Consider the following 13,066-nt stretch of genomic DNA (forward strand, 5'->3'; position numbering starts at 1 on the left):
TGAGGCAAATTGAATTTGTGATATTGGGCTATATAAATAAAATTGAATTGAAATTGAATTGAAAACTCAAACATGGTGGCTGACACGGCTCACATTAATGCAAAAGCCACAATACAACGACAAAGCTGAAGCGCCACGACAAAAGTTGAAGCACAATTGCTGCCACTGTTTGAAATAGGTTCAACTTTGGCTGCTTTTGTTGTCTCGCTTCAGCTTTTGTCATTATGCTTCAGCTTTTGTTGTTGTTTTTTGCTTCATAATGTTTTGGCTTTTGTTGTCATGCTTCAGTTGTTGTCGTCATACTTAGGATTTTGTCGTTTTGTTGTGGCTTTTGCACTTGTGTGAGCCGTGTCGGTCACTGTACATACAATTAGAAATCAACTTTTTAACTTTGGTTCTACAAATACAAAAGTGACTAAATCATCAGGTTAAATGTTTCACTTAATTTAATTATAGATCTCTTGCTATAAACTTTATTTTAGCAGTTATTTGACTCACTTTTTCTGGTGTAGAGAAGGGTAACACTGTTTCCTCATAGAGAGATCCGGGTTTGAATCCCGGCTGGTGAGTCTGCATGTTCTCTCTGTGGGTTTTCTCCAGGAACCTTAAGTTTCCAGTCCCAGAACCTGCTGCACGGGTTGGTTGGTGATTCTCAGAGGCTCTAAAGAGTGAATGTGAGTCTCTGAGGCTCCTTGTAAACCTCCACAGATTCACAAAAAGACCGGCGGATTTTGCATTCCCTCATTTATTTTGTTATTATCTTTAATAACGTATCATTTCCAGGCCAGCATCAGGATTCAAGACTTTAAATGAAATCCATCCTCATCAGCACAGAATCTGAATACAATCATTTTAGCCGTCTTCCCTCCCTGGAGCTCTGCATTCCCGCCGTGCTTCTCTCTGCTCTGCTGCCTTCTTCAGGTACGACAGCTTCCCACAGGAGAACGGTGAATCAGAGAGAGCTAGAAGTTTGAGCAGGTGGGATTATGATGGACGGGCTCTCGGTTTTCCCTGAGGTTTGTCGTGGTTCCACGCTGCTGCAAAAGCAAACAGGATACAGGCTGAGTCACAGTCTGTGAGCCCGTCCTTCTCTCACGGGAAATTTAGAGTCAAACTCGTCTCAGCGAAAAATCTCTGACGAACGAAAGAGAGAAAAGATTCAGTAGAAAAACCTTCACTTTACATCTAATTGGACTCGGAGGACAGTTTAGGACGGGTTCTCTGCTAGATTTACTTTGATCTGAGCTTAAATCAGCAAAAACTCACAGACTTTAGCCACACCAACCTACACTTTTATTCTGAAACTCCTGGGTAAATATCTACAAACAAATTTCTGCAGATAGAATGGGGGGGGGGGTCTGAATGTACTGAGGGGTCTCAAACTCAATTACTGAACAAATTTATTGAACATTTGTTCATGTCTATGTACTACTAAACAATATCTTCAGCGCGTCCTGTTAAATGATAGGAGCTAACGACGCTAGCAACAGTTGCTAAGGACATTTCTGATCCAACGACAATAGCAAATGCAAAGTTTTAGGCATAAAGCTGAAACATCACAAAGCGGATTCTGAGCTATCATCAAACAAGCGTGGACATGGAGGAGGTATTGCTTAGTAGATATTATGGTGGGGGCCGCAAAACATCAGGCTGCAAATGTCCCGGGGGGCCCGAGACCTCTGGTTTAGGGTGTCGTGACCCCCTAAAATACATAGAAACGGTACTATCAGTTCATCGCATCACATCATCTCCTTTAATATTTTTGATATTCTTTAGTTTTAAGTTCAAATCTCTTCCTGAGACTATCTATTGGACTTGAATTTTTCTTTTTTTTAGGTCTTTATTTGTTCGTATGTTCATTTGTCCTTAAATCTTTGTTGTCTTTTCTTTATTTCTTTCTTTTTCTCTTTTAATTTTGGACTGTTGCGGCCCATCCCGTTTGGGATGGGGGGTGGGGGGGCAGCCATGCCTAAATTCAGCTTTGATTTGAACCATCAAATATTCAGTTAAAGCTTTTGTAACTAATTCACCAACAACCTATGAACAAAGTTTTAGTTTCTGTCTCCCTGTGTGTTGAATCCACGTTTCTGTGTTTCTTCTTTTCTGTTCCTTGTGTCTCCTCCATTATCATTATTTTACGGTGAGTTCACTGCAGCTGCTTTCAAATGTAAATCAGCTCCAGACTCCAAGTGTCTGCTCAGCTGGTGAAGAACAGACGGAACCACCTACACCTGTCCAGGAAACCACTTTAAGTCTGCATCACCTCCAAACCGCCTTCAGGACTCTCATTAGTGTATGAAAAACGACTTCTTCAACGGATTTGGATTTGTCATATTTTCATTTCAAATATTTCTTTTAGAGCTGTTATGTATTCAGGATGAGCTTTTTATTCCTCTACAGTAAATTTTATTTCTTCATTTGTAACAAAAAAATCAACACATTTAAATGTTTTATACATAAATAAAATGATTTTGATTCCAGAACAATTATTCATAAAAATGTTTTCTAAAAATGATAATGTATAAAAATAAAAAAGGAATAAAATTACTAATTAAATATATATATATATATATATATATATATATATAATTGATTTTCCTGCAAAGACGGGTTTAAAATAAAGGTTAAGACTTTCTAGATTCCTAATTAAAATGTAAATTGTTTTTCTCTTTAAAGACAATATTTCCTCTACAAATGGAATAAACAAATATTTAGCTGTTAAATCTTACGGTTAGTAAACTTTTAGGCTCTTTGTTTCGTGGTCAATATTTAAAAATGCTCTTTTAATTTATGAAAATTTAGTCTTGGATCCAAATTTGTATGAATCAATGAGTTGAAGGCTTAGAAAGATAAACAGAATATGGAAAAGTCAAGAAATGTCAGAAACAAACCTTTGACTTCCTGGTTGAAGCTCTTCTAAAAACAAATGGTGTTAATGGTTTGAGTTTGACCTAAACTACTATAAACTGGAGGTCTAGGACTCCATCTCCACAATCTGAAACATGTCAGAAACACTCTGAACATCACAGAGAAACAAAGAAACTGAGAACCAGAAACAGACAAACCCAAAGTGAACATCAGGATTCTCACATAAACTGCTGTAAGAGATCCGAATGTGTGTCTGAAACTTGTTCTTCTCTTGGATCGTCCACTGATGAGATGCTGTAGCAGAGGTCAGTCTGGTATTTTCAGGTCAGGGACACAAAGGTGTCATGTTCTCAGACACAGAAGATCATGATCCTGTCTGCATGAACGTCAATGATGAACTGAAACTTTACAGAAACAGAGCGGCTGAAACTATTCAAGCCTCCAGGTATGAACAGAGATTTGGAATAAAATGTATTTGAGTCGAGATGCTGAAAATCGCTTCATTTAGAGATAATTTTCTCAACTTCAAAACCAGGAATGTTTGAATTCCTGATCATTTCAGCTTCAGCAGGCGTGACGTTCTCATAAAGTAATTCTCTTATAAATTAAACTGAGAATTAATAATGAATTTTAAGAAAGACCGTAGAAGATGAGCTGAATGATGTGCTGCTAAAAAACTGAGAGACAAAACAGACAAAAGAAAATAATGAAGAAAAGTTTGATGTTTTTTAAATCTATTTAACAAGTTTATTAAACAAAAATATTTGTTTATGTTTTTGTTGTACTTGAAAAAAGTTAAAATACCGGATAAATGTTTAAAGAGTGTTCTTTCAGTAAATCTGTATTGTCACTAAAAAGTAAAAACAAGAGCCAGGGGGAAACTTTAATTAAACATCTATCCATCCACTCATCCATCTGTCCGTCCATTCAATGATATCCATCCATCCATCCTGCAATCAATCCACTCATCCATCCATCTATCCATCCACTCATCCATCTGTCCGTCCATTCAATAATATCCATCCATCAATCAATCAATCAATTCATCCATCCCATGATATCCATCCATCCATCCATCCTTCAATCAATCCACTCATCCATCCGTCCATCCATCCATCTATCAATCAATTCATCCATCTATCCCATAATACACATTCATCCATCCAGCTGCGCGCTGCTCCACAGCCTCTTCTCTCCTCCTCATCTTATTGGCTGCACAGATGTTGGCCGCCACAGGCTGCCGTCTTCTGATTGGACCAGACCGGAGCAGGACGGGAGGCTCGCGCACACAAACAGGGATAAAACCCGCGTGCGCTCTGACGGACTCGTAGGAGAGAACTTGAAGTGCGCAGCGGAGGCGCGTGCAGCAGCTGATGAAAGAGCTGGAAGTCGCTCCTCTTCACGTCCGTCATCACGAGACTCTCATGGGGTCCAGCTCAGAGTGAAGAAAAGGCGCGCACTTCCCGAGCTACCTGTGGAGACGTGAGCGCGCTCAGCCGCCACTTCCCGAAGAGCCGACCATGTCGCTGGAGGTGAAGGAGAAGACGCAGGTGCGCGTGGTCTTCCTGGGCGCCGCGGGCGTCGGGAAGACGGCTCTCATCCGGCGCTTCCTGCAGGACTCCTTCGAGCCCAAACACCGGCGCACCGTGGAGGAGCTGCACAGCCGGGAGTACGACATCGGCGGGGTGAAAGTCACCGTGGAAGTCCTGGACACCAGCGGCAGCTACTCCTTCCCCGCCATGCGCAAGCTCTCCATCCAGAACAGCGACGCCTTCGCGCTGGTCTACGCCGTGGACGACCCGGACTCCCTGGAGGCGGTCAAGAGCCTCCGGGACGAGATCCTGGAGATCAAGGAGGACAAGTACGCGCCCATCGTGGTGGTGGGCAACAAGGCGGACCGCGAGCGCGAGCGCCAGGTGTCCGCCGAGGACGTGCTGGCCACCGTGGAGATGGACTGGAACAACAGCTACGTGGAGGCGTCCGCCAAGGAGAACGCCAACGTGGTGCAGGTGTTCAAGGAGCTCCTGCAACAGGTGAACCTGCCCAGCCGCCTGAGCCCGGCGCTGCGCAGGCGCAGGGAGACCTTCCCGAAGGACACCGACTTCAGGCCGCCCATGAACAAGACCAACAGCTGCGTCCTGTCCTAGACGCTGGCGCACAGCCGCACCTGGACGTTTGAATCCCGGAGGCGCGCTGCACGCGCGTCCACGCGGACTCTCCGATCTGTGTCGTTTCTTTTGGTGCCATCAAGCTGCTTTAGAAGCTGTAAAACAGACTGTTTCCCGCCAGAAAGATGGTCGCTTTTGTGCGTTTTTAATGTGACTTTCTCCAGTCAATCACATGTAGCACATCATACGTTTACAATGTTGTAATTTTGGATTATTCTCATGTTGAAAACGAATAAAAAAATGTCAAAGCACTTTTTATTTGAAAATGAAGACATTTTTATTGTATAAAAATGAACATTTTTGATTATTTTTATGTGCCATGTATTCAAATGTATGAAATGTAGATGTTTAATAAAAGGTTAAACCACAAAAAAGAGGATTTTATTCGAAATATTGTCTTGAAATAAAATCCAGTCAGTTTTTGACCCTTTAACACCTAATACGTCGTTTAAATAACATGTATTTTTTTTTTAATAATGTAACTCTTTAACCATTAACATGATAATTCCAGCAGAATTTCTGGAATTATCATGTTAATGGTTAAAAAGTTATAGGGACATCAACACTGGAGCTTAAAGGAGTAAAAAAAATATGATCTATAATTTCCCTGACTTATAAAAAAGTGCATATTTTAGTTCCTGTAATCACAAGATAATGTAAATAATAAATGAATCCCCATTTATTAATAAAAAAAATGAAATTTAGAAGCCAAAAGGACAAAAAATGAGGACTAATTTGCACTTATATGATTGATAATAATTTCCAAATACTTTTATTAGCTTAATATTTCACTAAATGGAACATTTCTGTTATAATAGTCCAAAAATGTCCTTATTGACAAGAAGAGGACGTTCTGTGCGCTCACAGTTAATGATTTCTAAACACTTTTAGGGTCTCTGCTGCCACCTGCTGGCCGAAACAGACACTGTCGTCATCAAATCTGATCAATTAAATCAATCAAATGTTAAAAAAACAACAGAAATGTATAATATTAATAAGCAAACTATTGTTAAATATTATTTTTGGAGTTAAATTCACTGAAAAACTGTAGTTTTGATCAGAAATCTGTCACAGCTGACTGAAATAATGACTTTATATTTACTGGAAACGTTAATAGTATTAATAGAATGACCAGAAATGTTTCTCTGCCGAGTGAAAGGCGTTTGCTGCCCTTTAAATGTCATTTGAATACTGAACAATCGGGCTTTGCTTCGCTGTGGCTTCCTGACGGCGTGCAGTTCCTGAAATAGGTGTGCACGGTTCCTCTGTCAGCGCTACCTGAAGGGAAGAGGGCCGCAGTGCTCACGGTCCAGGCAGCCTCGCACCACCAACCCCCTCTGCAGCTCGCCCCATCACGCTCGACAGTTTCCTGTTTTAATATGAGGAAGTGGCCGGGTAAACGTTGAGCTGCGACCAGTTCCTCTTTCGGTCCACGTTTAAAACCTTCTTCCGCAGTGACTCCTCGCTCAGAGTGCAGAGGGAGGAAGGCCTGCAGCTTCACAGGTGTGTGGATCGGGTTTGTCTTTTATTGAACTCGTCTCAGAGGATGATTTTTTCACCTTTTCTCAGAGCTTTCATCTCTGACAGCTTCAGCCTGGAGTCTCCGCCGCTGGACTTGGTCAAAGCTCCTCAGCAGTTTTCAGAGACTCTGAGGCGTTTAGAACAAGTTCAGAGTCGTGGACAGAAACGCAGCCGGAACCGGATTCAGACGATGGACGTCCAACACAAACGGCCTCTGTTTTAGCATTTACTGCAGCTCTTTGTAAACTTCTGTTGAAATCAGGATTAAAAAAGGAAATTAACATCTGAAAACCAGAACTCGTTTACTTTAAGCAAGGAGATACAATCTTTTTATCTCATTTTAGTGTAAGCTTCATTTTACTTCCTTATTGAAACTTTTGTTCAAAATGTGCATAAATATGTGGATTTATTTGCATGAACACTTATCTGCATCGACTCATTCAGCGACTTCATGCTTCACAAATCCTGAGGTTACGACTGAAAACATTACTGAAAGTTTGGGTTCCGATGCATAAATAAATGTTTTACACTTAAAACTGTCTTCTGGTGAATTATCAATAAAACTTAAACCACATGTGTCAAAGTCAAGGCCCTGGGGCCGGATCCGGCCCTCCAGATCATTTTATTTTGTTGTTATTAATGACCCGATGTTATCTTGCACTGAATTTCTAACTTGTATAATTTTGACAAAATATATATTTTTATGGAGAGTAAAAATATTGAAAGTTATTAAGGTTTAAGTTGATTTATTCTGAAATAATATTCCTGCCTTTTTATTATTCACAATTATGTTAAAACATTTTATAGTTTTGAAAATTAGCTTTTGGGACTATTTTGGCATTCACTAAGATCGTTTTAGTCTAAAATGGAGTTTAACTAGGACTTTTGACTATTTCGACTAACCTAAGATTCTGGATTTTTTTTAAGATTTTTAGGCTAATTTGGCATTTAGCTAATATTTTAGTTGGCAATCAGCTTCAGCGTTTTTAGCTATCAATTTCAGCATCTCCAGCTATCATCACTAGCATACTCAGCGGCCACATTTCCCTTTATCCTGTTCGGCCTGCGACCTCAGGTGTGTTTTGGATTTTGGCCCCTTGAGTTTGACACTCCTGCTTTAAACTCTTAAAATGTAAATTCCTAAAAAAGCAGCTTTATTTGCAGACGACACGATGCTGTACATGAGTATGTGTGTCTGGTTGACATCAGAGATGGATCACCCAGATGCTGTAACAGAGCTCCGCCGTGCGTTTGTTGTGTAACCGGCGTCCGCCTCAGTCGTCCACCGTGATGTTGCGGAACAGGTAAGACATGGACTCTCCGTTGTGGATGCGGCGGATCGCCTCGGCCAGAATCATGCTGACGTCCACCGTTTTGATCTTGGGACACTGCAGCTTCTGCACCTCGTGAGGAACCGTGTTGGTCACCACCACCTGCAGGCGCAGCAGAAACGGCAGATCAGTTTCCCCCTCCAGCCCTGAAACCCGAGCGGTTACACCTGAGGTGGAGATGTTTGGCAGCAACGACTGAAGAAAATGTTTCTGCAAATCATTTTCCTAATTCTAAAAAATACTGTCATTATTTTATTTAAATTATTGCCGGACATGATTCACAAGTTCCTGAAAAGGCATCAAATAAAAGAAAAGTTTGCAAAATGCTCAAATAAAACTGCAGTTTTACTGACTGCATATGTCCTTTTAATCTTAATGTTTTAAACCTCATCGATGGCGGACTCCTCGATGAGCCGCGGCGCCTCGGCCGACAGCAGTCCGTGCGTGGCCATGATGTAGATCTTGTAGGCTCCTCGCTCCTTCAAGGTTTCTGCCGCGGCAACAAAGTCCTCCACGTCATCGATGATGTCGTCCTGGAAATAAGAGGAGCAACAAATACTAAAATAAGAGTTTATAGTTGTACATGTGTAATATTTTTATGATCCATGTATTGTTTTATGGTCGAATAAAGCCTTAAGGATAAATAAAAAGGTGTACAGTGAATGCCTCAATGCAATAAAAACATTTTTTTTTAACAAAATATGACTTCATAGAAGTAAGATTTGAGTTAAACAGAACTTCGACTTGGCTGTTAAAGCTTCTTTTTTAAAACAAATATGAGGAATAATGACCTTAGATAAATTATTTTCTCTTGGTCTACTGTGTTCATTTATCAAAGGAATTATGTTCTAAAAATAACCTGTGATTGGAGAAATCCACAAAAATAAACTTTATTATACTCAAATTGTATTATCCTTGTGTATATTCATGAAGAATAACATGACTATGACTGCTAAACTATAACAATTATATTATTAGTGTGCTGAAAATGTATCCATAGATTTTTATTTTCATTTCAATTTTTGTTTTATTTTGAAAGGGCAGCCTTTAATAGACAGAGCTTGTAGCTGCTCTCTTTCAGCCAAGTGTTTATATCATTACTTTTATTCTTCCTATTATTATTTATTATATTGCATGACTGACCACACTTCACTATTGACAAGTTTGAAAAAAAGTAAAAAATAGATAAATAAGTAAATACAAATTCTAGATCCACTTTTCTCAAACAAACATGAACATTTTCACATGTTTTTCTCTTTAAACTCTCAAAGTTCAAACTTTCATAGATAAATAGGTTCAGTTTATTTTAATGAAAGTAAAGATTTGATCGTGATTGAAAATTTATGTAGATTTGTCAAAGTGAACGTGTTCTGTTCAGGAGAAACGGAGATCGAACGACAAGATCTACAACCAATCTATGGAGCCAAATGAGGGCCAGTAAGAGTTAAGCCCAAATAAAACTACGTAAAAAATATTGGTGTTTGGATAAAAAAAATAATAATAAAAAGTGTCCAGCACTCAACTATTTTCAGCTTCAAAACTTTTTTTAGTTTGAATTTTTTTTTTCAACTCTTATTTCAGGTTTGAAACTTTGGGCCCAGCTCTGATACATGGGGGCGGGGCTAACAGAGGGTGCTAACCTCATTCTCGTGCATTCACTGACGGTGGGAACTTAGATAAATATGGAGAAAAAATGTTTCATCGTCTGTATTATCACAACATTGTGTTGTCCTGTGACGGGCGTAAAAAGCAGAAAACTTAAAATTTTTAGATTTGAAAGCAAAAAACAAACACAAAAAGAGTTGGAAAAAATGTTTTGAAACTAAAATTATGCGTTTTGAAAGCTAAAAAATTAAAATTTGAAGCTGAATTTAAATTTTTGAAACAATTTTTTTTTAGAATTACAGAAAGTTTCAGGCACTTTTTTTCCCAAGTTGTTTATTTGGATTTGAAGTCTTAATGACCACAATTTGGCTCCATACCAGTTGATTTGTTTTTTTCTAAAAAAGCTTGTAAAATACTTTTGTACTGTAATTTAATGCAAAACAAAATCTGTATTTAAATTAATAAAAAGACCTCAAACTGATGCTGTATGAAAATAACAGAGATTCTATTTAGAACTAATCTTACGACGACGATGGCGATTCTGCCTCCAACGTCTCCAACCACGCTGATGGGGGGTTTCTCTTTGGCCATCATCACTGACAGAGATGGAAAAAACACTTTCAGCAACACAAGAGGCAACAAATGTTCTGGAGTTTGTGGAAATCAGAACAAAACAAGGCAAAAAGAAAGAAAAGAACCAAACTGGAGCAGCAGGAATGAATGATCAGCTGATGAGACTTTATGTTATTAAGTCCCACGGGAGGATTTCTTTATTCTAATCGTTGTGAATCAGAAGCAGAAGAAAAAATGAAGTTTGAAAAAGATTGTATTTAGGACATTAAAAGTACTGTGGGCGGAGCCTTGAGCTACAGTCTCCGCCCCTTTTTGATGTATCCACTTACTAACAGATCCATGAACGTCTTTGTTTTCTCTAAAAAGGAAATTGGGTTTTCTGTCATTTTTAAACTTTTTCTGCATTTCTTTCTTTATTTTGACAAACAGGCAAAAGCTCCTTCATTTTTGGCTGCAATCATCAAATGAAAATGTTTATTTTAGCCTTTTATAGTAGAATTAGCATGATTGTGTCTGTCAGCAGACTCCTGGATGTTTTTACTCTTTCATTTCTAACAAATCACATTTAAAACTCTTTTCTCTCTCAGATGAAACTTTTGAGATTTGGGTTTAATAGGATAACCGCTTTAGCTTCAACAAATCTTAAACTTCAATCTGGACACACAACTTCAGAGGATCATATTTTTAGGACTTTAACACCAATAAATTCTTTGTTGTGGATAAAAAGGTGAAAAAATTAATTCTCAATGAAACATAAAACTCTGGAAAAGACAAAAAAGGTCATTTGTTCCTCACATGGCAGCTCCAGACCCCTGTGTCCTGCGGTGGTCCGGGTCGAGGGGGGGGAGTTACGACCGTCCGTCATGTCTGACTCGGACTGGTGGGCCTCACCGTGCATCACAGCCAGTCCAAGCCGCAGCCTCTCGGCGAAAGACTGAGCTCTGAGACAAACCGAGACTCAGGAGTCAAAAACACATGAAAACCATGAGGGAGCAGGAAGACACGGAAACATGGCTGCCAGACCAACGCCACGAGGTCGAAACGTCCTGATTTACTGCTGAGCGATGTCAACGTCGACCTGGAGAATGTTAACTTACATTTTTATTAGCAACGGACAAAAGACCTGAATAAAGTTCTACCACTCCTACCAATCAGGAGGGAGACTGTTGGAAGGAAACACCCCTACCCCCCCGAGAGCGTTAGACATGAGGGCCAGCAGGCTCCTCCAACTTTAATTGAAGCATCTGATTGGTCTGGACTTGAATAAGCTGAACGACAGAAAAACATATCTTAAAAAAATGAGTATCAAGATGTTAAAAAGGAATCAGAGTAAGAATGGTTGTTCTGACTGAAAGAATGCCTGACTAACAGCTGTTTCTGTCTTTGGGATTTTGGCTTCTTGGAGCCACTTCCTGTTTGGAATGCCAGAGGGGCGGGGTCACTCAGTCCAGTTCTCATATACAGTCAATGTGTGTCACCTTCTGTCAGACAGAAACCGACTCAAAATAAGACTAAACCAAAAGGTTTTTCAGCCAAACATCAAACAGACATTAAAATATCTGTAAATCCTTCAGTTTGTTGGTCGCTGATTATAAATTAAGAAATAACTTTTAGAATAAGTAGAAGTGTTTTGCTTCAGAAAACAGACATAAAAATAAACATACATGCATCAGTCTGTCTGAGACCAAACCACAGAGACACTTTTAGAGCAGTTTTCAAATAATCAGCAGACTATTTACATCGAAGCTGCAGCCTGAAAACCACAGTGAGAACGGCCAGCTCGCCGTTTCAGGACACTTCAGAATTTCCCTTTTCATACTTTGTGTTAAAAAATAAAAGAGTTCCCACTTATGTCCAGCTGATGCTTTAGACCGTGGAGCACTGCGATAACAGCAGATAAAAATCCTGACTTGAACTGGTCAGACTGATGGTCACCTTTTAGCAGCCGAAGGAGATTTAGCAACGATGACGGCATTCCTGTAGTCTGGGATCTGAGGACAGAGAGATTCACTGAGAACGTCTCTAAATAAAAACACATTAGAAAGTGTCAGGAAAACAACATCAGTCTGTGAGGAGACTCTCTGTTCTCACCTCCTCCTGGATGTACTGGATGAGGAACGGGGAAGCTCGCAGGTTGTCCACTGGGAAGCTGAAGAAGCCCTGGATTTCCTTCTGATGGAGGTCCATGGTGATGACATGAGATGCTCCTGAAAAACAAACATACGATTAACACATTCAAGGTTTTTAAAGTCCACTTTGATCAAACTTTGATCTATTTTTAAAGCCTTCCCAGTGGTCTAATGAGGATGATAAAAACCTGTGTTGTTTTCTAGGACATAGTTTCTGCAGAGGAGCAAAGTGGCCCACCTCTGAGTTGTGGGCGGGACTGATGGTGCGAAGCGACCCCGCCCCCTTTCCCCTCCCTGTTGCTGAGAACTCAGAGCGTATTTTCCATGACACGAAAACTATCTTTTTTAAAACACATAAAGAAGAATAACTGAGAGATCTGATCTGAATTGACTTGATAATCTAGAGTTGAAGCAGGAAAAGTTTCTTCAGCAACATTAAAGGATGGAAGACGTTCCACCTGAGCAGCATGAAAATGACCTTTTAGCTTCAGAACCATCAGACTTCACTGAAACAAACCGCATCCTCTCACCCGCTTTAGCTAGCATGGATGCTAGCAGCTTGCAGACGACAGAGCCCCTCTTCCTCAGCTTGCACTGTTTGCTGTAGGGGAAGTACGGGACGACCCCGATGATGTTCCTGGCACAGGCCGACTTCAGCGCGTACGTCATCACCAGCAGCTCCATGATGGCCGTGTTCACATCTCTGAGGAACAACAGAAAACTCAAACTCAGCAGAGATTACTGGAGCATTTCTTCTCGTGGATTTTTTAAAGGTCTTAAGGGTCAGTTTAGAAAAGGTTGGAAAGTGTTGCTTCGAAAAAGTAGAACAAACAGCATGCCACATGTTTATATTTTTATCAGAAATAGAGAG

At 40.1% G+C, this 13,066-nt stretch overlaps 3 protein-coding genes across 5 annotated transcripts in view; 2 read left to right on the forward strand and 1 right to left on the reverse strand.

The window, feature by feature from the left end:
- Nucleotides 1–13,066, forward strand: part of LOC112157183 (B-cell receptor CD22) — an 821,740-nt gene that overhangs the window by 735,554 nt on the left and 73,120 nt on the right. The gene's annotated exons all lie outside the window — the stretch shown is intronic.
- LOC112157199 (GTP-binding protein Rhes) lies at nt 4,151–5,410 on the forward strand. The gene has a single exon (XM_024289813.2). It carries the CDS (start codon nt 4,389–4,391, stop codon nt 5,013–5,015), a length of 627 nt encoding a protein of 208 aa, XP_024145581.1. The 5' UTR covers nt 4,151–4,388; the 3' UTR covers nt 5,016–5,410.
- LOC112157190 (phosphoribosyl pyrophosphate synthase-associated protein 1) overlaps nt 7,691–13,066 on the reverse strand; it is an 8,671-nt gene continuing 3,295 nt past the window's right edge. Inside the window, exons 5-11 of the mRNA XM_024289799.2 lie at nt 12,726–12,898; nt 12,158–12,273; nt 12,002–12,057; nt 10,862–11,007; nt 10,019–10,089; nt 8,275–8,421; nt 7,691–7,990 (exon numbers count right to left, since the gene is read on the reverse strand). Coding sequence (XP_024145567.1) covers nt 7,832–7,990; nt 8,275–8,421; nt 10,019–10,089; nt 10,862–11,007; nt 12,002–12,057; nt 12,158–12,273; nt 12,726–12,898 — 868 coding nt within the window. The 3' untranslated portion in view covers nt 7,691–7,831. The remainder of the gene's footprint in view (nt 7,991–8,274; nt 8,422–10,018; nt 10,090–10,861; nt 11,008–12,001; nt 12,058–12,157; nt 12,274–12,725; nt 12,899–13,066) is intronic.

This window comes from Oryzias melastigma, linkage group LG1, assembly GCF_002922805.2.
Source record: "Oryzias melastigma strain HK-1 linkage group LG1, ASM292280v2, whole genome shotgun sequence".
NCBI lineage: Eukaryota > Metazoa > Chordata > Actinopteri > Beloniformes > Adrianichthyidae > Oryzias > Oryzias melastigma.

Coding starts and splice junctions, on each gene's coding strand:
- LOC112157199 (XM_024289813.2), top strand. CDS start 4,389: ATGTCGCTGGAGGTGAAGGAGAAGACGCAGGTGCGCGTGGTCTTCCTG.